At 45.0% G+C, this 26,597-nt stretch overlaps 1 protein-coding gene across 1 annotated transcript in view; it reads right to left on the bottom strand.

The window, feature by feature from the left end:
* USH2A (usherin) overlaps positions 1-26,597 on the bottom strand; it is a 568,735-nt gene that overhangs the window by 336,689 nt on the left and 205,449 nt on the right. The window contains exons 22-25 of the mRNA XM_077811946.1: positions 21,813-21,939; positions 21,267-21,368; positions 14,719-14,907; positions 14,044-14,174 (exon numbers count right to left, since the gene is read on the bottom strand). Of these exons, the coding sequence (XP_077668072.1) occupies positions 14,044-14,174; positions 14,719-14,907; positions 21,267-21,368; positions 21,813-21,939 (549 nt within the window). The remainder of the gene's footprint in view (positions 1-14,043; positions 14,175-14,718; positions 14,908-21,266; positions 21,369-21,812; positions 21,940-26,597) is intronic.

Here is a 26,597-nt window from a genome sequence, read left to right as displayed (position 1 = left end):
ATTGACTGAAAAGAAAAGAACAGCTTAAAGCATGACTGTTTATATCTGACTTTTTTGAAAATGACAAAACACCATTTTCTTCTGTCAATTTAATTTTTGGAAAAATGTGACATGACAATAAGGAAATTAAATGTCAGACCTGATTAAGCTCCTTTTAATTATCTAGTGAATGCAATTTCAAATTTGTACAATAACATATTGATTCCATATTTCATCCTTATTGTTTTACATCTCTAAAATAATTGTTTCTATATGTATTTTCTAGATTAATGTATAAATTTTGAAATATGAAATACATTTTACCTAAATTTTCATTGTGGAAATAAAGTTTCCATATGCTTTACTGCCAAATTGTTTAATCCTGATTGTCTGAGATGCATCAGCACGTATGTTTTGAGATTCCAAATTGGCTAGCACAGAACACTGATAATTTAAAATATGGTAGTTGTGAACAACAACAAAAATAAAAATAAAAAAATGAATCCCCTCCAAAAAAACCAAAAAACAAAAAAAGGATAAGCCCATAGAAAATACATTTCATTTCCCAAGCCAAAATCTTAAGTGAAATAAGATCTGTGACAGGGTCAGGCCAGATGGCTATAGGAGAGTAATAGAAGGCAGATATGTTAGCCCCAGACTAAATAGGTCCCTTTTCCCTGGGTAAGGTAACAGGGAAGGGTTTTTTTTTTGAAACAGAAAAGAAGTTTATTTGTAACACTTACAAAAATTACCAAAGGAAACAAAACAAACTAAACAAACAAAACAATGCAAACAGAAGGTATAACAGCAGCTTTCAGGAGGGAGAAGTGTTCAGGCTAGCCTGGGCCCAGAGCGGGGGGGCTTCCTCGACACTCGTGGTCTTCCACCCTCCTGAGTTACCTGGTGGCCTAGAGCGGGGGGGCTTCCTCGACACTCGTGGTCTTCCACCCCCTCGAGTTACCTAGTGCCGCGCCCAGTGTCACCGATTATCCCTCTCCTGAGAGTGCCCGGCAAGATGGGCACGGCTGCGGGGTGGGCGGTTTAGGGATGGGGGGGTAGACACCCATGTATTATAGGACCCCTCCTAGATGACAGTAATGATGGTATCCACAGCGGCAACGGCTGGGGCTGGCATCTCTCGCTCTTCCCCACAATTAAAGGGTTAGACGGAGGGAACCGGATGGGGTCACCGAGCAGAGAACCCCGGACAGCACCCACCGCTCCTCAAAGGCGTCAAGGGAGTCTGTGGACGCTGCCCAGAGGAACTTCGCCCGGATACGTGAATGTACTGAGGATCGGAAAAAGGCCCTACAATCGCAGGACGCTTCATGGGCCAACCTCCCCTCTCTGGTTTTATAAATGGCTGTTTTAGCCAAGGCTAGGAGGAGGTTAACCAGGAGGTCTCGCGATTTTGTGGGGCCACGGATGGGGAGTATATAGATAAAAAGGTGAGGGGAGAAATGAAGCCAAAAGCGCAATAGAATATTTGTGAGGAGCCGGAAAAGGGGCTGCAATCTGGCACACTCTAAATATACGTGCGCCAGGGTTTCCCTCACATTACAGAAAGGGCAAGTATGCGGGATGGGGGTAAATCGTGTCAGAAACACGCCCGTGCTCACAGCTCCGTGAAGGAGCCGCCAACTGATGTCCCCGACGGGCCTTGGGACCAAGGTGGAATACAGGCTGGCCCACAGAGGTTGCTCACGCTCCAAGGGTGGCAGGTGTGGGCGTGAAGGGTGTGAAGCGTGAGTGTGTATAAATAATTCTGTGGTGCGATTTGAAAACTGACCAGCTGCAGTTCATGCAGCCGGCTTGCAGTGAAAGGGTGAGGGGTTTGTTGGGATCGGCACGGTAGGGGCCCAATGGAAAGGTCCGGCGGGCCTGGGGTAGAGGATGGGCGGGGTGCACCCTCGCGCAAGGTTTGGTTGACATAAGCCCGAGCAGCAGGGGTCAAGGCGGCCTTCACCTCCTGAAGTACGCGCCGGGGGATACGAGGCCTGGAGAGCCCCAGGCGCCGAGCGAGCGTCAGGGGATCCAGCCAGTCTCTCCGGTCGTAGTCCAGGAGGTCTCTGACCCTCGTGACTTCCGCCAGGACCAACCTCTGGCGCACCGAACGGGACTCCGCCACCTGCACACGGAGTTGGGGATTGTGTAGCAGGGGCTCCGTGAGAAGATCTGCTCCCACGGTGGCCGCCACGGACCTGGTCGTTAGAAACAGTTTCCAGGTCCGGAGGAGGTCCTGGTAGAAGACCAGCAGCCCGGAGAGGTCTCGCGGAAAACCTCTCGGACAAAGATAAAAGAGCTGCCGGTAGTATCGGAGCCCTTGGAAGCGGCGCAGGAAGGCGTGCGCCAGTATGCTCCACGCCGAACTACTTGCACTATAAAAGAGCCTCTGCAGGGCCTGGAGGCGGAAAACGCGGACCTGAGTGTACAGACACTTCAGGCCCTGCCCTCCTTCCTTCAGGGGTAAATGAAGAACTCCAACAGGCGGCCAGTGCATTCCTGACCAAAAGAACTCTAGAATCAATCTCCGGAGGTGGGTCAGGAAACCCAGGGCCGGGGCCAGGGTGTTGAGCCGGTACCAGAGCGTTGAGCCGGTACCAGAGCGTGGACAGGACTAGTTGGTTAAGCACCAGTGCTCTCCCTCGGAGGGAGAGACATCGGAGTAGCCTCGTCCATTTCCGGATCCGCTCTATCACCCCGCCCTCTAAATTTTGCCAGTTCTCCGGCGGGGAAGGGTGCGTGGCGGAAAGGTAAACGCCGAGATAGAGCAGTGGACCGCACTCCACCGGATGGTCTGAAGCGCGGGTGAGAGGGAGCTTACCTGCCGCCAGTCCCCCACCGCCAAGCCAGAGCTCTTGACCCAGTTGACTCGGGTGGAGGAGGCTGCCGAGTAGATGGCCTGGCAAGCCTCCACTCGCGCCAAGTCGCCAGGGTCCTGGACCACGAGGAGTACGTCATCGGCGTATGCCGACAGGACCAGCTGCAGCTCCGGCTCCCGCAGCACCAACCCTGTCATCCTCCTGCGGAGGAGACAGAGGAAAGGCTCGATCGCCAGAGCGTACAACTGGCCCGAGAGGGGGCACCCCTGCCGCACTCCTTGCCTGAAGCTGATAGGGTCCAGTTGAGCCTAACCAAACACTCCGCGGAGGCATACAGCACCCGGAGAAAACTCACAAACTGAGGTCTGAATCCAAACGCCTGCAGAGTGCTCAGGAGGTACCCGTGGTCTACTCTATCGAACGCCTTCTCCTGATCAAGAGACAGGAGGGCGAACGACAGACCATCTCTCCGCTCGAGTTCCAAAAGGTCTCAGACTAGAAAGAGGTTGTCAAAAATGCTGCGACCCGGGACAGTATAGGTCTGGTCTGGGTGGATCACGTCCGCCATCATGGACCCTAGCCGCAGCGAGATTGCTTTCACTACGATTTTGTAATCCGTGCTAAGGAGTGAGACGGGACGCCAGTTTCGTAAATCGCGGAGGTCCCCCTTCTTCGGCAGCAAGGTGAGCACCGCTCGCCTGCACGACAGAGGGAGGACCCCGCTCTGCAAGGACTCAGCCCAGACAGTGACTAGGTCTGGGCCGAGATTGTCCCAGAACGCGCGGTAAAACTCCACGGTCAGCCGGTCCATGCCCGGAGATTTATTGGTGGGCATGCGACGGAGGGCTTCCGAGAACTCGGCCAGGGTGAGAGGCAGCTAGAGTCGGTCTCGGTCGCCCACGCTGACCGTGGGGAGTTCCTCCCAGAGCACCCCGCAAGCGCCAGGATCGGTCGGATCCGGGGAGAATAGGCTTGTGTAGAAGTCACGGGCCCTCCCACACATCTCCTCCGGATCCGTGAGGGGGGTGCCGTCTTCCGCGAGAAAGCAGGTGACGTGTTTCTTGGCCCCCCTCGTTTTCTCCAGGGCATAGAAGAAGCGGGAGCCGCGGTCCATCTCCCGAAAGAGGCGGATGCAGGACCGAACAAAGGCACCTCGGGCCCGGTGGTCCTCGAGGGCCCGGAGCTCCTCCCGCTTCTGCCGGCACGCTCCGCAGAGGGACGGGTCCTCGGGGTTGGCGGCCAGGCGCCTCTCCATCTCTAAGACCTCCCGTTCCACCTGCTCTATCGCTGCATTTCTCCGTCGGCTGGTGCCCCGAGTGTAATCACGGCAGAAGAGCTTGGCGTGCACCTTCCCGAGATCCCACCATCGCCGCACTGAGGGAAAGGCACGCCACTGCTCTCGCCAGGCCAGCCAAAACTCCCGGAAGGACGTCACGAAGCTCTCGTCCTCCAACAGGCTGTTATTAAAGTGCCAATAGACCGGCCTCGGTCTCTCTGCACGGAGGGAGGCCGTTATGGTGACTAAATGATGGTCAGAGAACGGGGCCGGCCGAATGGCGGAGGAGTGGGCTGTGAAAGATGGAAACGGGATAAGTAAATACGGTACAACCGAGAGTGGTGTGACCGACGGGCCTCCACCCGGACAAAAGAGAACGTGGAAGTGTCATCTGGGTGATGGTCACGCCAGACGTCCACTAGGGAGTGATGTTCGACTATTCCTCGGAGAATGTTCGCGGCGGCCGGGCTCGGCTCAGCCCCTGAGCGGTCCTGTTCCTCGAGGGTGGTGTTAAAGTCCCCTCCCAGGACCAGGCACTTGTGCGAATCTAGGGTGCCGAGAAAGTCGGACACCCGCTGATAGAATTGTGACCGCTTTGGGCTCGTTTGCGGGGCATAAATGTTAACAAGGTTGACCATGAGCCCCTCCATACGGACTCGAAGGTGCAGCAGGTGGCCTGGCACGGCCTCAGTGACCCCTAGCACCTCGGGCCATAGGTTGGGGGAGAACAGGGACGCCACTCCAGCTTGCTAAGTCATGAAGTGGCTAAAGTATACCCCGTCCCCCCACTCCAGCCGCCACCTGTCCTCGGCGGTCGGGTCCGTATGGGTCTCCTGCAGGAAAACTACAGACTACCCCCCTTCCCAAAGGTAAGAGAGCACCTGGGACCTGCGGAGAGCCATCCTACAGCCCCTGGTATTCAGGGTTGCAATAATAAGAGGCATCATGCGGAGGGCTGGGGGTATGGGGGTTTCTTGTTGGTGGGGGTGTTCGTGGCCCCCGGCGGGTTGTGCAGCAACCCGTGACCCATCCTGTGGATGAGTAGATCATTTCGGAAGCCACGGGCCAGCTTGTAGGCCACAGCACCACGCTTTCCTTGCCCCCTGCCCTCCTGTATAAGGGCCCTTGTGGCCTGGAGGATTTGGTCAAAGTCCCCCCATAGCTGAAAAGCCAGCTGTACCCTACTGCGGGCGCCACGGGTGTGTTCTAGGAACTTCCGTAGTGCATGCCGCAGCTCATGGCGGGGTGGGGTTACAATTTCCGGGGTATTCGCTGGTGGGGCTCTTAATGCAGCCTCGTGGTCCGCTAAGGCGGGTAGACAGGGTGCGGACCACCGACGGGGCGTCTGACAGGCTGGGGTTATTAAATCCATTTCACGCCTTGGGGTGGAAGGGTATGGCAGGGAAAAAATTGCAACTCCTAATGGGTCGCGACTAGAAAGTGCAAAGACTGCTCCCTGGGGGGAATCTGCAAAAGGCGGGAAAGAAATAACCCCAGGGGCGGCATTAGCATTGCAGGAGGAGGGGAATTGGGCAGGGACGGGGTGGGGGCGGGGGCAGAGGTAAGGCTCTGGACTTCATGAGGTGAGCAGCTAAAAGAAGGTGCCTCCTGAGCAGAGTCGAGGGTTAAGGGGTAAGGGAGGGGGCTCCCAGTGACGCTAGGCGCTGGCTCCGTGGTGGTCTTGGCGGCCATGGCATCAGGTGGTGGACCACCTTCTGCGGTGCGCTCACCCGTGAAGGCAATTAGCGGGAGGGAGCATGGGGAAAGGGGGGCTGGGGTGAGGCTACCCAGATCGAGGCCAGCCAGCAGTAGATCATCTTCTCCCTGGGTGACCGGGGTCAAATCTAGGGCCTCAATCTCCTCATACATGGAGGAGAGGCCAACTCCTGCTACCCCGGGGGCCTCTCCTCTAGGGCCCGCCTCAATGGTCACCTCGGGGTTCGCGGGGGGTTCGGGTGGTATCCGGGCAAAAGGAGCTTCCTCAGGGGTCTCGGAGGGGAGGGTCTCTCGTGGAGGGGGGATTCTGCCCTCCAATGCCAGTCTGTCTTCCCCTCCCGACACCAGCGGATGGATCTCACTCGTGGCCGTAGCGGAAGGCTCGATATCAGTGCCTCCCTTCCTGGTCTTCTGGGGGGCTTCCGCATCGGATGGGTGCAGCGGAACTCGAGCCTTCCGCTTGCCTCGCTTCCCCTGGACTAGGGTCCAGCCCTCCATAGCGTCATCTGGGGGTTGGTTAGCAGGGGTCGTGTCGGGGGGCAGAGGCGATGGTTCAGGGGTTCAGGAGGGTAACGGTAAGGCAGCATGAGGGGCAGGGGGTTCTCCTTGGGGCGGGCCCTCTCCTATACCTGGTAATATCTTTGCCACACCCTCCTCCATAGGCTCTACCAGATTGGTAATAGCAAGGGTGGGACTCCCTTGCTCGCCTGGGCATTATAAGGAAGGTGTTTCTTGGCCCGGATGGGAGCAGCGGTGGATTGAGTAGGAGGAGGGTTGGTTTCAGGTGCCGGGTGGCCAGGGGCGTCGGCAACGACGGGGCCGATGTCCTGCCGGGTCTCGGGTGCCCCTCCCCCCTGGGCCAAAGGGCAGTCTCTGCGGACATGCCCTGCTGAGCGGCAGAGGTAGCACCGGGCCTCTCCGGTGGAGTAAAAGACCCGATAGCGGGCTCCTTGGTAGGGGACTAGGAAGGACCCCTCGAGCGCCTCTCTATCACGCACCGCCGCCGGTGGTAGAAGCTGCACTTGCCGGCGGAACGAAAGGACATGACGGAAGGTGGGGTCCTTGAAGCCCAACGGGAGAGGGCTGATGACAGAGACAAGTTTCCCCAGGGTGGAGAGAGCGGGTAACAGGGCAGCACTGGGTAAAAAGGGAGGAACGGAGGTGAGGACGAGGCGAACACCCAGGTCTTCTAGCAGCTCTAGGGGGACAAACACCCCCCCCACCGCCAGGCCCTTCTCCACCGCCTCCTGGGTGGCAGCCTCTGAAGCTAAGAAAAAAACGACCTTCCGATACATTTTGGAGGCCACCACAATAGCCATGGGTCCTACCACCTTCGCCAACGCCTGCACGTATGTCTCCACGTGGGGCGAGGCGGGCACCAGGAGGCAATGGACACCATGCCTCCTGGTCAAGGTGGGGAAGGGGCCCCGGCCTCTGGTGATGGTAGCGGAGGCAGTGGGTGGGCGAGATGATGAGGCAGCAGGCAGGGGGGAGCCTGCCACCGCCTGGGCATACGTCCTGGGGGCCGGGGGAGGGACGTTCACAGAGCTGGTGGAGGGAACAGCAGCGGGGGGTGCCACGGTCGATGACAAGGCCACAGCGGTGGGGGCAGACCCTGCCATGGAGGGCCTAGTGGTTTTAGCGGGGCCCCTTCCTTTCTTCCCGCCCTGGCCTTTTCGGCCAGCTGAGGGGGGGGGGGTTTCCTAGAATCTGGGGGGGCAGTGGACATAGCAGTGGCAGTAATCGCCCCGGTGCCTCCTGCTGCCGGTGCCCCAGCGGGGGCGGCGGCAGGTATTTTGACTGTGGTGGTGGTGGTGGGGGCTCGGGGATTGGGTGGGGGGGAGGTGGGGGAGGAACAACTGATATTGGTAAAGGGGCCTTGCCCCTCTCATTCCCCGCCTTTGTGAGCAGGGAGAGATGGGGAGACACCGGAAGGAGGAGGGGGGAGGGGGAAGCAGATTAACCGCTCCTCCCTGCTGGGCTGCAGGCGGGGGGGGGGGGTGGTACCAAATGGGTTGGACAGGAAGGGGGGAAAAACAGGAATCGGGGTCCGGTGATAGGGGCAAGCTGTGGGATAAACAGTCCCGGGGGACTGTTTGGACCCACGCACGTTTGTCCAAAGAGTCTCGTTTGGTCGGCTGTTATGTCCGGTCCGAAAGGCAAAGTTCAAAGCAAACAGCTGGATCTGAGGCAAATGGCAGGTTGCCAGCAGGGACGGACGGCGGGGGGGCCATGACAGTTGTAATAATTTTTGGGGGGGAACCGATGGATTGGGAGCAGCTCCGTGCCACACCCCCGGTGCCACCACAAACGCAATTAAGCCACAGTCAAACTCCCCCCCACGAGAGTATAATTCAAAAAATTACTAAGTCTTACGGCCCCCTCCACGATGATTTGTAGCTTCCCTGGGTGATTTCTTCTGTCTGCTATCTTCTTCTTCTCCACCTGTGTTGGCTGTGTTACAAGGCTTTCGGCAGGCCGAGAAAAATTGCAGAAATAAGCTGACAGCAAAATGGCTGGGTCTGGGGACTTCCACTCCCCCCTCCGGATAGCGGGTCAGCAATCTTCCCCCCCTCCTGCGGGGGTTTCAGCTGAGGCAAATAGCTGCGCCCGGGAGCAGACATGGGGGTGGGGGTGTGCTGGTGGCAAGTTGGCAGCTGACCAGCACTCAACGGCAGCAGAAAACGGCAGAAAGACAAAACAAAACGAAAAAGCGTCTGGCCCGGTCGGGGGGGAGAACTAAGGCAGGCTCAAAAAGTAAGAAAAGTCCAGGCCAGGGGGCTTTAGGAAAGAATAGAAAGCAGATAGCTGAGGAGCAAGCAAAGGACGTTCCGTTTCCCAACAGGGAAGGTTCCAGAACAATCAGGAACCTTCTGGAGACAATTAAGACAGAAAGGCTGATTAGAACACCTGCACCCAATCAAGGAGCTGCTAGAATCAATTAAGGCAGGCTAATCAGGGCACCTGGGTTTTAAAAAGGAGCTCACTTCAGTTTGTGGTGTGCGTGTAAGGAGCAGGGAGCAAGAGGCACTAGGAGCTGAGAGTAAGAACGCGGACTGTTGGAGGACTGAGGTGTACAAGCTTTATCAGACACCAGGAGGAAGGTCCTATGGTGAGGATAAAGAAAGTGTTGGGAGGAGGCCATGGGGAAGTAGCCCAGGGAGTTGTAGCTGTTGCACAGCTGTTCCAGGAGGCACTCTAGACAGCTGCATTCCACAGGGCCCTGGGCTAGAACCCTGAGTAGAGGGCGGGCCCGGGTTCCCCCCAAATCCTCCCAGCTCCTGGTCAGACACAGGAGGAGTCGACCTGGACTGTGAATTCAGAAAAACGGCCAAGCTGAGGGCTGCCGTGAAGCTCCAAGGCAAGCAAATCTGCCAATAAGCGCAAGACCCACCAAGGTATAGCAGGAACTTTGTCACAGATCTTAAAATATAAAATAGAAAGATCTATAAAAATATACATCTTTAACATTCTTCTGGAAAAAGATGCACATTTTTGAGAAACGGAATACCAACAATCTCTCACATTAAAGTATTTATATTTTGATTGCACTTTAGTAACAATTACTCCAAGTGTCCAAAAAATGCTAACCTACCCCACAATAAATGTGGTTCTTGAAGATGCTGTAGTCAGTGTGGATCACATGCATCTCATTTGTGTAAAATCTGGGGTCTTTTGAACAGCTATGTCAATTGAGGCTGCAAATGCACCCTGTGCCTCCTTGTGTTCCTATGCAAGGGCATAAAGGGTAGAGCAGCTATGATACTCCCTCAATGCTATCATAATTTGAAGCTCTCGGTAAATGAAAACTCCACAAAGAAGGTACACTGGGCAGGTCATGGGATTGACACTGACTACAGAATAGAACCACAGTTACTGTAAGTGACTGTTCTTTTGTCTTTGAGTATGAGTCAGTGTGAAAGCTACTGCAGCTGACTGGCAAGCAGTAAACCCTCAGAAGGATGGGAATGAAGAGTTTCAGCTGCATCAGTCAAACAGTGATTGAAGTACTCCTCTCCTGAGCAGCTAAGGTGCAAGTATAGTGCTTGACAAAGGTCAGTGGGCTCCACATTGCCGTCTTACAGACTTCTGATGTTAGCACATTCCTGAAGCAGGTGGAGGATGTTTGTTCTGTGGTGGGGGGAGCCTTGATGTTCCGTGGGAGAAGTACAGCAGCTAGTTGGTAACACAGTGAGCTACACTGTGTAATCCATTTCTATATTCTTGTTGATGAAGTGGTCTGACCTTTAGAATGCCCAGCTGTGGCTAGAAATAGCTAGGGTGACAGTCTGAACAGTTTGGTCCTGGCAGTGTAATAAAGCAAAGCTCTAGATACATCTAGTGTATGCAGTTTCTTTTCTCCCAGTGCAGAGTATGGCTTCAAGAAGAAGACAGGTAGGTTGACTGACTGGTTTAGATGAAATTCTGAGACCACATTAGGAATGAAAGGAGTGGGGGCTGAGTATCACCCTGTTCTGTGCAATGGCATATAATATGGTTCAGCCAGAAATGCTTGAAGCTCAGTCACTTTCCTGGCTGACACAACATCAACTAGAATATGGCATACACCATTCTGAAATAAGGCTTCAAGACTACCTCTTATTCAGACTGCATTATTCCATCTGTTACAGTTTGTTTAGGAAAAGAACTGACTGCATATAATAAACATAATATAATAAATATTAATCCATGGTGAACAGGAAGAGACCCCATGTAAAAGAAAAGGAGCTTTGTGTTATCATGCCATGTACCTGCCCAGCTACAGACATGTCCATCTCCAATACAGAATCCATAATGCAGGTGAGGGTGATGGGTGATTGTAATGAGGCGCACGCCGTGCCCCCTCTGGTTCGGCCCTTCTTCCCCTCTTCTCAGAGACTCAGTGACACTTCAGGCGGGTAGAACACCCGTGCTCTTTATTTGTGATCAAGTCCCCACCACCGGTTTCCAACTATATACAGGCTTTTTATAACAGCTTGGCCTACCACAGGCCTGGCCAGCAACAAACTAGGAGGCTCCCACCTCCATTTGAAACTGACCTTCCCCTCCTGGTCTCTGCCCCCACGTCCCTCCACTTCCTCCCAGCCTGATAGCTCCTGCTAACGAGGCTGGCAGGTGTGGTCAGTTACCGGGCAGGCATCAAGCTATCTTCCCAGCCCCAATCCAATCCCCCTGATTGGGACTGGAGTGGCAGGAGCTGATTAAGGCCTCTCTAGCAGCACCCTGCGACAGTGATCCATGTAAAGGAACAAGTCAGGAATACCATCATACCCAAAATGGTACCCTGGCAAAGTGCTGGGACTTCTAACCTATTTTCCAGCGCAAGTTTGTTCTGATCAAGGATCCCAATGACAGCACCATCATTTACGAGCAGCGTGCTATAAACCTCACTTCCACTCAGTGTTAACTTTTTTTGTGAGCTTAAATACACAGAGAACACTTCTGACATCCTTATGTATGTTTGTAACATCAGACTGCAAGAGACTAGAAAATGTACTCTGTACATAGCACTCCTTGAGGGGAGGGGATGAGGTGAGATGAAAATTGCTAATGGAGGCAGGGAAACATATTCAACCACACATTTCAGTGCAGTAATAACCAACTGAGTTGTAACACCTAAATTGACTAAAACGGAAAGTGACTTTAGAGGGGAAATTATTTTTCTCTTTGCTTACTTTGTGTATTTGACAGCGCTTTTTGTACAGTTGTTTCCTCTTTATAGTCAGATAATCATATTTATCTATTTCTGTGGGACTTCCACACAAAAGGGGAAAGAAAAACACTTAAAAATAAGAAAATGTGGCTGTAAAGGCACAAAAATGGTCAGGGGCAAGCATAATACCCAAAATTAAATTTAAAATTGGGAATAAGTCCCTTTAGTTGCTGTTTTCCTTTGTAAATTAGAAATATCCTAAAAATCAACACAACAAGGTGCTTTTTGTTGCTGTTTTCTAATTTATGACAGAAGTTTAAAGGGGAAAGTTTTAAATACATATTGGTAAGTGAAATGACAACTGACAGAAAATATGATGTATACAGTGTTGTTGTAGCTATGTTGGTCCCAGGATATTAGAGAGACAATATTAGAGAGATATTACTGGACCAAATTCTGGTGGTGAGAGAGACAAGCTTTTGAGTCTTCTTCAGATCTGGAAAACCAACTCAGAGCCTGTCTTCATTACCACACTAAATCAGTGCCGCTGCGATTGACGGAGTGGCGTCAATTCAGCGCATCTGGTAAAGATGCGCTATGTTGACAGGAGTACGCTCTCCCATCGACGTAAGTAATTCACCTCAATGAGAGGCAGAAGCGTCTCCCGTCAACATAGCATGGTGCGGACACTGTGTTAAGTCAATGTAAGTTACTTCACTCCGGGGTGTTTTTTTCACAGCCTGTGCGACGTAACTTACATTGACTTAAGCAGCAGTGTAGACAAGGCCTTAGAGTGTCACAGCTAGACACAAGGTGGAACAAATGGTGGTGGAGACATAATAGGCATTAATGAAATGATGGAATAACAAAAATTAATAAGATACTGTAATGTCTGGATATAAAACTAGGTAGGGTAAAACAAGGAGGGTAGAATGGATCATAGAGATGTGAGGACTAGCACAACACCCCAAAAAGAATTCCTAGAATCTAGTGAGATAATTCTGAGTGGAAAGAGCCACATAGTTGAATCTGTATGGATACAAATTCCAAGTCATGAAAATACAAACATACTAGTACGATTATACTACCAGCCTCCAGATCAGGAAAAGGATCCTGAATTAACCCTGTTGAGACAGAGCAAGGGGGCAACAAAAGCTAAAAAAATAATCATAATGGGTGATGCAAACTTCCTACATATAAATTGATTAAATATAACAATGGGACAAAGTATAGTGAAGCAATTTATTCTCACCCTAAATGACCACTTCTTGGAACCGCTAAGAGAAGAGATCATTCTCAACCTAATCCCATATAACAAACAGGAGTTGATTCAAGAAGTAACTGTAGTTGAGCGGCCAAGTAACAGTGACCACAATGAAACTAAGTTCAACATCCTTGGAGCAGTAAAGGTACCAAAACCCACGACTGTGACATTAACATTTAAAAACAAAGATACAAAATATAAATAATAAATAAATAAGGAAGCATGGCAAAAAGGCATCTTTGTTCAGTTCTCGTCACTCTATGTGAAAAAGGATATAGCAGAGATAAAGGAAGTTCATAGATGGCCAATATAAATGACTAGAGACACAAAAAACTTCTCTATGAAGAGAACTGAAGAGACTGGGGAGGTTTTACTGTACAGAGGAAACAAATAAGGGACATGTTATAGGTATAAAATTAATGATGGTGTGCAGGAATTGGATCAGGCTCTTCTGTTCACTTTCGTTCATAATACAAGAACAAGGAGAAATTTCATAAAATTGAAAGGCAGTAAATTTAAAACTAATAAAAGGAAATAGTGTTTCTCACATACACAATTTACCTGTAGAACTGAAGAGTTTAACAAGACTAAAGGACTGGACTAAAAAAATCCCAAACAGAGTTTTGAAAAAGAAGTAATGCTTCACAGCATAAACCAGCTTCTACCTAATGGAGGCTAGGAAGAAAACTTCGCTATAGGCAGATAATTCCATAGCTGCCCGCTGCAGGTTTTCTCCCCGTACCTTCCTCTGAAGGCCACTGTTGGAGACAGGATAATGGACTCAAATGGTCCATTAGTCTGATCCAGTGTGGCAATTCTTATATTCCTATTAAAAATGGATAATTATTGCTAGTAAGAAAAAAAATTCCTGATTATGATGATCTATTAGGGCGTGGAACAGTTTCCTTAGGGAAGTGATGGAACTCTTGTAACTTGGGATAGTTAAACTGAGCTGGATAAAGTCCTTGTAATGTAAATATACAAAAGAGAATAATCCCACACTGTCAAGGGAATGGACTTAATATAGGTCTTTTCCATTTCTAACTGATTCTAATTGCTTACAATCCAGTAGAAAATGTTGCAGTGTATGTGACATACTGATTTTTTCCCTTATTTAAAATATATACATGTATTATATTTTTTTCTTTTCAACCCTTTTACTATACATTTTAAAATGTTGTACAGATTGGTATTTGGTGAACATATATAAGATTACATGGTTTGAAAAAGTAAAGAACTACAAATGATAGTGTTTTTAGGGAGAGACAGTAACAAGAAAATCTCATAAAAGGTATCTGAAAAAAAAATTGTAATAATTCATTTCTGAACCTACTGCAAGGTAATCTGGCCCTTCTTTGTTGTAAACAAACAGAAGTAATCCATTCAGCTGGTCTGTTCTAAACTTAAAGGAGATCTCAAAGTCGAGTCCACCATGAAAAATATCTGAACGGAGTTCCAGGAACCCTTGAAAGACAAAACAACACACGTTTTTAAAATAAATAAATCAAAGCAGAAATCAAAAGTAAGGAAAGATGCTGCATTGCAGAGTCATTTATAGAATTCTAACAGAGGATGCTGCGTTGATGTTCATTCAGCCTTGTAAAGCCACTTCATCATCAAATGGAGCAAAAACTCAGAAAGGAGAAACAGTGCAACAACCTAATACTTCACTGTGATGTTGGCATCATGGTGTTCCATTGATGCATCACGGTATTTTGTGTTAATATTCAGTAGGTGTGCCCTCTCCTTTTGTAGGCACAATCAGCACCTGCAAAATATTTCATTGTAGTAAATGTGTGTGCATCTCAAGCAGCTGCACCTCTTGCTGACTGTAATTCATTCTGTGAGCATGAATTGCTCTTGTAAACACAGAAGCTAAGCCTTAGCCCAGCTGAAAATAACCTTGTATAAGTAAGAGTGTGTTTAAAAAGAGGACAATTGAAAAACAGGTGCGATAATTTATTCAATTTGAGAATTGATTGGTCCACTATATAATACACTATTTTACCTTTGCCAAGAAAATGTGCTCCTTCCATAAGGACAGTGGGACACCCTTCCCAACTCTGATAGACGTTGTTTTGCTCTTCAGCATCCTGCCATTCTAAAGGTTCCCAATTTTCATAGGGATTGTGTTTTCTTTTCAAAAACACATCACTGAGACACCCCACAAAACCTTTCTGGATTATTGTCGTAGTCCCTGCAAAAGTGAAAATATCATTTAGGAAATGAACCGCCTGATATTAAAATAAAGACAAATATGCATACATATCATACTTCACACACAGATGGAGAGATATATATGTATATAAATATCAATCTCTTTATGAAGAAAAGGAGTACTTGTGGCACCTTAGAGACTAACCAATTTATTTGAGCATGAGCTTTCGTGAGCTACAGCTCACTTCATCGGATGCATACCGTGGAAACTGCAGCAGACTTTATATACACACAGAGAATATGAAACAATACCTCCTCCCACCCCACTGTCCTGCTGGTAATAGCTTATCTAAAGTGATCATCAAGTTGGGCCATTTCCAGCACTCTCACAAATCTTGGGAGACAGGCCAGTCCTTGCCTACAGACAGCCCCGCAACCTGAAGCAAATACTCACCAACAACCACATACCACACAACAGAACCACTAACCCAGGAACTTATCCTTGCAACAAAGCCCGTTGCCAACTGTGCCCACATATCTATTCAGGGGACACCATCACAGGGCCTAATAACATCAGCCACACTATCAGAGGCTCGTTCACGTGCACATCCACCAACGTGATATATGCCATCATGTGCCAGCAATGCCCCTCTGCCATTTACATTGGTCAAACTGGACAGTCTCTACGTAAAAGAATAAATGGACACAAATCAGATGTCAAGAATTATAACATTCATAAACCAGTCGGAGAACACTTCAATCTCTCTGGTCACGCAATCACAGACATGAAGGTCGCTATCTTAAAACAAAAAAACTTCAAATCCAGACTCCAGCGAGAAACTGCTGAATTGGAATTCATTTGCAAATTGGATACTATTAATTTAGGCTTAAATAGAGACTGGGAGTGGCTAAGTCATTATGCAAGGTAACCTATTTCCCCTTGTTTTTTCCTACCCCCCCCCTCCCCCAGATGTTCTGGTTTAACTTGGATTTAAACTTGGAGAGTGGGCAGTTTGGATGAGCTATTACCAGCAGGAGAGTGAGTTTGTGTGTGTATGGGGGTGGGGGGGTGAGAAAACCTGGATTTGTGCTGGAAATGGCCCACCTTGATTATCATGCACATTGTAGGGAGAGTGGTCACTTTGGATGAGCTATTACCAGCAGGATAGTGAGTTTGTGTGTGTGGTTTTTGGGAGGGGGGTGAGGGGGTGAGAGAACCTGGATTTGTGCAGGAAATGGCCCAACTTGATTATCATGCACATTGTGTAGAGAGTTGTCACTTTGAATGGGCTATCACCAGCAGGAGAGTGAATTTGTGTGGGGGGGGTGGAGGGTGAGAAAACCTGGATTTGTGCTGGAAATGGCCCAACTTGATGATCACTTTAGATAAGCTATTACCAGCAGGACAGTGGGGTGGGAGGAGGTATTGTTTCATATTCTCTGTGTGTATATAAAGTCTGCTGCAGTTTCCACGATATGCATCCGATGAAGTGAGCTGTAGCTCACGAAAGCTCATGCTCAAATAAATTGGTTAGTCTCTAAGGTGCCACAAGTACTCCTTTTCTTTTTGCGAATACAGACTAACACGGCTGTTACTCTGAAACCAATCTCTTTATGGATCATCTCCCTGGGTCAAATCCAGACTTTAGTGCCTGGCCAGCCATCAGGGGGAGCAGCCACCACTCTTTGGCCTGGGAGGATTCTGAACTTGCTGAACTGCTTCATGGAGGCTCCTTTACATCAACAGCGAAAGTAGCCCATATGGATGTAACAGTGCGTACATGCCCCATGAGGATTCTAAGGGAATCCTTCTAGATTAGCACTCCTCCAATTCAGGTTTTACTTCTTAAAAATACCATGAGGAAGGGGATGCAATCAGTGAAGGGAAAGATGTGGTCTCATAGAAGCAGCTGTTTCTGAATCTGGCTTTGGACCCCAAAATCAGAGTTTCCTGAGCAGTATGCGCTCAAACTCCCCTCTCCACTCAATACAAGGGACAGGGGAGGGGTCTGGGTAGTTCCTATCCAATATCTCTAAGAAATACAGGTGAACAGGGTTTCTTGGCCCTGGCTGGGGAAAGACATGTTAGGAGATAAGAGATTGCATACATCCATTTTTCCTAACTGGAGAGGAATCTGTAATAAGGCAGGTTTTGCTGATGGCCCTCTCCTGAAAAATATATATAAGTAAACCCACTCTGATTAGTTTGTTTGCATAGTCCTTTTGAGTTACAGGGGGTTCTGAGGTAGACACCTGGGATGATGGTCTGAACCAATTTCTTAAAAGACTATGGACACGTTTTTCTGGTTTTGGTGAACTGAAATAAAGACACAGAAAGTGGAAGCTTCTTGGTTTACTAATCCCATGGACTTGCTGAGTTTTTTGTTGGTTTCGTTGTTTTGTTTTTTACCTAACCTACCAGATCAGGGCACTTTATGTAATACCTACATACACTCATGGATTCCCCACCCCCATTCCCTGTGTGCTGCATTGCTGGGAAACACGTATGGAACAAGACTCCACAATGTGGAGGGGTGCCACCCTCTTGTGTGCTCCCTGATATCCAGCCTCATATTAAGTAGCATAGCTACATTGGCTGCACTGCCAAAGAGCCCTCTGCAGCTACTCAGGAAGGAACAGAATTTGCCCCTCTGTGTTATAACTGGATGTTTAATGACAAAAGTAAGTTTGTGCTACTTTTGATTCCTGTAAACCCTGCAGAGTTAACACAATGACAAGAGAGTGAGCTGGAGTCTACTCCAGGCAGCAAATCATGAAAGCAAGTTGTCAACTAAGTTCTAAGTCTTTATTACTGATGGTGCTATAAACTCAAAAACACTGTTTGACTTTCAGATCCCAGTGCTGTCAGTCAGGAAAAACATCTTTTTACTTGTAAACTGAGCAAACATAATACGGAGTCACTGAGACACAACAAATATGTCCCAGAATACCATTTTTACATAAAGAAAAGGGGTACTTGTGGCACCTTAGAGACTAACCAATTTATTTGAGCATGAGCTTTCGTGAGCTACAGTATGCTCAGATAAATTGGTTAGTCTCTAAGGTGCCACAAGTACTCCTTTTCTTTTCGCAAAGACAGACTAACACGGCTGTTACTCTGAAACCTGTCATTTTTACATAGTCACTTCTTAGACTCTAAGAATATGGAGGATTTTAAACAGTGGTAGAATTGCAGTGTGTGTAATCTGCATTCTCCTTGCATGTGGACACAGCCATGTGAGGAAAGTGCAAAATATTACAATAGAGGTCCAAACTGCGGTCTGCATGGGTGAAATATACCCAGATCCTTATCTAAACAGATCATAAGTAACCCATTTACCCACTTCATTGTGTTCCACTGCTCATAGTATAATGCGCATTGTATGCAGGTGTATGAAGTAGGCAATAAAAATTCAAGTACATAAGCAATTAAGAGAAATAGTATGGTCCAGTGGCACCAGACTGGGACCCGGGATATCTGGCTTCAGTACCCTGAAGTCTTTTAGTTTCTCAGTTCTCCACCTGTAAAATGCGCATGACAGTACTTCCCAACTCCCTACACAGCGGTGTTTTAAGGATAAATACAGCAAAATTGTGAGGAACTCAGATACTACAATAATGGGAGCCATACAAGTACCTAAATTATCTAGATAGATAGATAGCAACTAAAGCTGGTGAAAACACTGTAGTGTAGCATTGTTTCCTACGCTCCAGTACTGGACTAATTACTGAGCATTGTGTTAGGAGTCACCCTACTGCTAGAGTTACTTTATTTTGGATGAGATGTGAAAAAGTCTCACTTACTTGTAGACATTCAAGAAGCCATGGCAATTTTGCACAAGTAGGGTGTTATGTCCAGTGTCCTGGTTAAATATAACTATCCATTACATTTGAGTTTGGGTACCAGTCTACATTCCTCTACTGTTTCAACTGGACAAAGCACCTTTCTGTCCTATATAGGCATGCAGTGCTGCTAAGCTAAATTGTTGTTGCATTTCACCCTTGATGTTTTGTAGTTAAGTTCTTGGGTGAGTCAATTTGTGGGAATGAAAGGTGTAGTTTTAAATTGTTGGACGCCAAGTAATTTTGAATGAAAAATTACTAAAAATATTTAGTTTAGAGAACCAAGACATGATAGGCCAGCTCTTACCAAATGTTTCTCTTACTGCCAATACAGAAGCTTGGCTCACACAGAAGCTAAAGACCAACCAGAATAATCACAGTTATTAACCACAGCTCTTTTATTGTTAAAGAAAGGTAAAGAAAACATCAAACACCACCAACGACCTAACACAAATGTTAAACTGGTTACTTCTGCTACAGTCTATTCTGTATGTCTCTCTATGGAGAGTTTTAACAGAGATTACATCCCTAAGAACACACACCTGAGGTGTGCTTTCCTCTTTGTTAGTTAATACCAAAGTATATTGTTTTCCCAAATTATTGTGAATCCATTCTTTACTCTGTCTTTAAGATAACGAAGAATGTTTATATATGGGCAAAATAATTTTGTATCAGAGCAGGTGGACCTGTTGGTTATTAATAAATAACCAGTCAGTATATAGCTGGCCAAGTAAGCAATCTTAACTACATCCTATGAAACCAAAGAAATATTTATATCAGTTACTTATAGGAAGCCATTTAAGGAGCTGTCTTGAGACAGGCCAATTAACCAATACTAAGAATTTTAAATCCAATTAAATACCACTATTTTCTGTTTACCAATGTTTAGCTTGTCTCCTCATGGACTAACCATTTGGTGATTAATAGGAGAAACTGTTAGTCTTTTAAGTTACAACAGCATTTCAATATTCCAACAAAATCATTCCAAAAGTTTTAAACCTAGTCCCTTGGCAATGTTTTAGCTAACTTTCTCTCATCAATCCATGTTGAAGTCTTGGAGAGGTTTCCTTTGGTTGGTTTCTTCTTGAGTCTTCTCTGTTTTTCTTTTCTGTCTTTGGCAGCTTGCTTGTAGAGATGGACAGAATGAGTTACATAGTGCTTGCTGCCTAAGCAGAGTAGCAGGGGGTGAAAGTGGGGAGCTCACTTCTGTCTTATATACACCCTTCTCCTTTTCATTAAATTGTGAGAAAACATACCTCTTCCATGCTTCTTTAGATTCAAGTTGGTTGCTGTCCCTCTTTCATTGGCTCCATGCCTTGGGCCATGGCTTAGGTGACACTTTCAGCTCCTGAATATGCACTTTGTTTAATGAATATACAACACTTCTTTAATTGCCTTTGTTCTTGTGGCCAGAAAGATCAAGACAGAGTTAAAACTAACTTTAAAATTTTTCTTTTTATTCAGTTCATTTTCTGAGATATTTTCAGTTTAATAGAGTTTGATGGAAAAGAACATTCTGTTTTCCAAAAGTCCAAACATGCCTGTTTTTTAGGAGTTCTTAGAAAGAGCTTTTCAATTATACCCAACTTGACCCTTTTCTGAAGGACGTGGAGCTGGGAACCAGAGACAGCAAGGCCCCTCTTGCCATACCACAGAGGGCAACACCACTGAAATTATGATTCTGTAGATTTTTCTGAATCAAATGACACTTCTCTTACCTTTCTGTCACTAACTTGCCCACGGAATGAGATTTTACTACTTTATGCTCCCAGACAATGTTTGTGTGGCTTTAAACTCAGGTTTTCCTTTGAAAAGAAATGGGGAAGGGAGATGGTATAGCCCCACTTTACCTCTAGATTTATTGCTCTGATAACACAAACCTGCATTCCTGTCACAGTCAGGTTTCTTCCTAAAAATGTTTATGTGGTAAGTCTGCTTGATGTTTGCTTGTGCTTGGGACACAGAAGTAGAAAACATCTGGAATTTCTTCTATTAGCTTTAACAGTTTTTAACATAATTAGCTAAACATGTGTATTGTCCAATTTCCAAGCATCCTTGCTATAGCACGCTATTAATATTCAGTAAAGGCACAAAGAATTTTGTAATGACAAAATTATTATAACTAAATTTTTATTAATATTGTTTTTGCATCAACACTGAGGTCTCTCCCACACAATATATATTTATAGTTATGAAAAGTACTTTGGAATCCTTATGCTATATAAATTATGAAATGTGCTCACATGCTTTATGTATATGTTACTAACTTAAATGTATGTATCCTATATAAGTCAACATATGCGTGAAGTAATGTTGCTTATATTGCTAGTGAACTCAGCCAAAAAGCAATTTCTATAATTGAAGATGAAAATACAAGAAAATTTGTGAGAATGTATTTTTGATTAAACAATTATCTAAATAATTATGGAAATTAAGTGCTGCCCTAGGGTTCCTGGCAAATTATCAATGCAGCCCTCAGTGTTGCAAAGCTAGGTAAGTCAACCCCACTGTAGTGGATTTCAGATACATCACATGAATAAACACAACTATACTCACTCATGTCCTTTCTTAGGATAGTATAATCCTGTGGAAGTCCTCCAACAAAAACACCTGTGTTTTCCCCAATAATGGTACTACCGCTTGTAGCTGAGGAAAAACCTAAAAAAAGAAAGGGTGTTATTTTTCTATGCAAAGTTTTCAATAAATCTGTAATTTAATAGTGATGCTGTATCACATATTAGATCCAGGATTCAAATATAGTACTATGCATGCTTATATTGTGCCCTTTTACACAAGCCTGAGGATGCTTTACAAAGGCATTTTACAATAGAATAACGTAATAGCAGCATATCATCAAGAAGTATAAAAAAAGGCAAAAATCCTCAAGTCTAGTATTAAAATTGCCAATGATTTATAGACTATAGCTATTGCAGAAAGACTTTATTTTGGATGGCAAGAACTGTACAATGTACTGTGACCAATTTTGTCATGAAAATTTGTGCAAATATTTTCGACACACAAAAGAGGGTAAATAGTGAAAGTGAAAGCAAGTGAGTAATATCCTGATGATAATGATATAAAGTGAAGGAATGGGTTAATTACCTGTGTACTGACTATCCACAGTGATTTTTCCCAAAGCCTGATTTCTTGTAGCAATTATATGGTGCCAAACGTTATCATTGTATTGTCTTCCACCATCATTTGTTGGAGTAACTGCCACTGCAGATCCCTTTCAAGAAATATTTAAAATATTAATAGAAGGTACCTGTGATGTTCCCCTCTCTATTTAAATTTATGCTAAAATAGTGAATAATGGTTTACACTGAGCAAGCTTTACTTATCTCTTTGTAATCCCAATCCTTGGTAAAGTAGCCTACTCAAAAGTTTGCATAGGACTAGGGATCCAGTTTAATTGCTACTATGAGTTAGAGCCTAAATTCTTTTCTGACTTACACCCTCTGCAGCTCCACTGATTTCAGTGAGGGGGTAGGGGATAAACTGAAATTCTGTAATATTTCAACAGACAGTTATTGGATGACTGTTACTCAGCCTGCAGTGTGTGAAATGAGTCTCTAGTGTACAGGAGCCACCATCACATTTAACACTAATTGGGATTGTTGTTTGGCAGTTTCTGTCTCTAGGTAGTCTCTCTAAGTGAAGGTCAGGAATACTTATAGGGCAGTATTGGGAATCTTGCACTGCCATTGTTCACCCCATTCTGTGGATAAGGAGAATACTTCAGTCTTAAGGACAGTCAGTCCAGTTTTTTTGGAGAAGAGAAAAGTCATATAAAAAATTCAGCAGAAAAAAATCAGAGGGGGATGGTTTTAAGATGCCATTCATATGTAAGAGATGAATGCAAAACAAATGCTAATCTAATCATAACTCTTTCCCAGTTATATTAAAATTATTTTAGACATACAAAATTGTAAATGATAAGATAAGTGAGACACACTCGGAGACCTCAATGGCTAACGTCTAGTAAAAAACTTTTCTAAATACACCAGGTAAAAGGAAAATAACTGATGCAGACAGCACGTCAAAATGAATTATTCATTTTTTTAAACAGATGTTTCTCTCATAATACTGTAGGAAAAGTGATGGTGTCATAGGGCAATTCCTGGGGATTGATGTCTGATTGGTGTTTAAATCTCCCAGTAATCCTTAATAAATACAATCCCAGAGCATTAAATTACACCTGACTTGCAGGGATAAAGTGCCTTTTTCCAAGGAATTCAATATTATTCAATAGAATTCACCCTTCAGGGCAGGATATCCCTGCAGAACAGACAGAATTTTAAGGCTACAGAACTATATACTGAACCTTCATTGTTAGTGTTTCAGTAAAACTTTAAAATACTTTGAGTGGAATCACATCAATGAAGTCAGTGGGAGCTTTGCCAGCGACTTCATTGGGACCACGATTTCACCTTTTGTTCTTAAAAGCAAAACGCTGTACTTGGGCAATGCACTGCCTATAACACTAAAAGAAGCCAGCTTAATGTATCACTCTTGGAGAATGGAACATTTGAACAAATCATTAGCTTTTATTTTTAAAATCAAGAAGTCACATTCTAATTAGCAAGTGAAGTAGCTCTCACTGGTGATTCCAATTTACATTAGAGAGATGCTGGCCTTAATGGCAAAGAGTAGACTCTTGTTTTAATGCTAGTTTCCACCTCAAATCTCAAAGACAGGACATAAGCTTCTTGTTAATAGATCTCAGGTGATTAGGGGGAAGAGCAAAAAATAAATGTTTGCTATGACGCAAGCTTGACAATGAAATACCATGAATGCTTGACAATGAATTACTGTGCTCTCTAATTATTATCACAATTCTTATGCACCCCTTATGCTAAAGAAAGAGAAGTGTTTTGCTAATGTATTATCTTTCGTACAAACACCTGAAGCAACAATTAATGATATTCTCTCTCTATGGCACTTTTTGTCTAGAGATCTCAAAGTGCCTTAACTATTTAATTAAAGATTCACAACCCCACTGTGAGCTAAAAATAATTACCCCCATTTTAAAAATGGGAAAAAGTGAGGCTAAGAAATAAGAAGTAAGCTAATTAATAATGGATAGGATGAGGATAGTTGGTCATAGTTGATTTTTTTAAATCACACTTTTATTTGTTGAGATTTTAACCACCAAAACGTACTTAGCCATACATTTTCCACTTTAATTAATGCAGATATAAAAACTGTGTACATTTTGATTGTATCTATTTCCTCCACTCTTCATATATTGCTTGTCTTATTAGGTTGTAAGCTCTTTGGGCAAGATTGTATCTTATTGTATGTGTGGTCAATGTCTACTACATTTTGGGTGCTATCAGAATACAAATAATAATAGTAATAATATAACTTGCCCAAAGGCACAGAAAGATGGAGAGGCAAATGCAAGACAGTGGCAAATCCAAGAACAGAATCCAGGAGTCCTGACTCCCAATCCCCCTGTTCTAACAACTAGACCACAATGTGTGTTCAACCTTTCCAAAAAGGACATTTCCATGCTCCTAAGAAATAAATAAAATGCCATCACTAATCAAGATAAAAATGAGGAAAGAAGATCTCTGAATATGTATTTGACGCATTGCCACTGTTGGCAGCAAGATACCAGGATAGATAGAGCAATGGTCTAATCTAGTATGCATTGTCTATCTGCCTACAAAATGCTAATATGCCAACTACAGAAAAACTTTATTAAAGAAGAGCTTTCTTGTATTTTTTTCTTCCTCCCCCCCCATACTTGTTAATATTGGAGCAACCCTATTCAATGGGATAAACTAAATGATAGGTAGAGATGTGAAAGATTATTATAAACTGTATATCTCTTCTACAGATGGAGCTGAAAGCACGTTAAATTCATATTCTAATTTAGCCTAAGATTGCAAATATAAGTGTACAGTGGTTTCTATAATTTGGTTTAAAACTGGCTACAATTAGGCCAAATCCTGCAAAATCCTATGCTGTACCAGAAATAGGGACCATTCACAGTGGTAAAGTTAAGCGTAAGTGTTTGAAGGTTGTCGCCCTGTATTGCAATTTCCTAACAACTAGGTGAAATCAGTCCCTCTGAACAAGAAGCAGCTGAGACTTATGGATACTCATCTGTACAGTAAGTAAAACTTCCCAGGCAATTATTTAACTGCAAAAATGCTACTTTGCTTAGATAGTAGATATTAATAAAGTAAAATTACCTTTACAAATTGTTACTCTGAGGACAGATTTCATAAAACTATTTTCCAAACTTGCAAATAAACTCTTGTTTTGTTTTAGCAATAGTTACTGGCATCTCTCAAAGTAGTAGCTCATTTGCCACTGTCCGGCAGTTAATGAAAAAGATAGATCTGTAATTTTTGTTGACACCTTTGTTCTCAACCTCTCTCCCTTTCAGTGATCTTAATATTATACTGATGGAAAAAAGGTAGTGTACTAATGCGAAAAATACTAATGTGATTCTGTTGAACACTACTATCACAACCTTTAAAGCTGCATTAGCCTAAAGGAATAAAGCTCCATTCCTTTCAAACTTTATCTGAGTGTTGCTGGCCAGCATACAGATACTTAATGTAAAACGTTTCTTCAGTATGTTTTTAATTGGATGCCGTCACTGAGCATACCATGCATGAGAATATGTATGATGTATTTAAGATTATAAAAAGGGAGTAATTTCCCATGAGCATGTGTAGTATGTTTTCCACATAGATGCATGTGCCTTTCTTAAAGGTACCTGCATCCTAGGTATGCAGGCTTGGTTTGTGTATCAGTTCACTGTCCCACAATGATAACACAAACCCACATGCACTTACATGCACCCAGGCATTTTTTCATATGCTATTTTTATTGTCTTCTACCTTATTTCAACATTTTAATATTTTACAAACACACATTTCATTATCATAGTTTAATAATTAAAACCAGAACTGGTGTCATGCCCAATTAATGTGCCCTGGTAGCATGCCCATTAGTTTTTCCATTAGTGAATTCAACAATACTAATGGGATTACTAGCATGGGATGCTAATTGGGCGTGACATAAGAAACTGGCTTACTTCTTAGCATACCCTTGCTAATGATGAAATTAATGAGCATTTTATTAAATGCTGTCTCATCAAAGTGTACTTAGTTAGCGTTAAAATTGTTACAAACGATGCTGCATTCTAAAGATCAGGTGTCTGAATAAGTGGTTCTTCATATTATGTTTGGCAACAATCGAAACATTAATAGTTTTATACATCAGAAACCACATTTTATTTGTAACTAGTTCAAGCTGGGACCACACAACCTCATGTGCCAACCTGTGCTTAATTTTGCAGGAAACTATTCTCTGGATTCAAAATACATTCCACAAAACGCTTCTGTAACACATTTTTACCAGAGTCGCAGAATGGTACTGTGACCATATTTAAATATTCTTATGTAAAACAAGGCATTTCACATTTGTAAAATCAAACGCTTTGTAGGGATCATATCTGAATTAATTTCTTGAACCATTTGCCAGGCCTGAATTGTTAACAGCTCCCGGTTGCCAAAAAATGTGTGTGGTTTCTCTGTTGAAGTATTTTAGGCTAAATCCCTAGAGTAGGGGCTCTCCATTTATCTATATCACCCATACCATCCATCAGAAAGAGTACTGTACCCATCACAAAGAGTCCCCAATTCTGATTAAGACCTTGGCCACTATTATAATCAAAATATATAAGAAAGTCACAGCACTATGAGCCTCATTCAAAGCCTAATGAAGGTAATAGGAGGCTTTCCACTGACTTCAATGGGCTTTGGATCAGACCTCAGAGCGCAATCCTGGCCCCACTGAAGCCACTGAAAAAATTCCCGCTTACGTCAAAGGGACAGGATTTCATTCTAAGTTCTTTTAAAAGTA

This window comes from Eretmochelys imbricata, chromosome 3, assembly GCF_965152235.1.
Source record: "Eretmochelys imbricata isolate rEreImb1 chromosome 3, rEreImb1.hap1, whole genome shotgun sequence".
NCBI classification, from domain to species: domain Eukaryota; kingdom Metazoa; phylum Chordata; order Testudines; family Cheloniidae; genus Eretmochelys; species Eretmochelys imbricata.
This window is presented reverse-complemented; position numbering and strand designations above follow the sequence as displayed.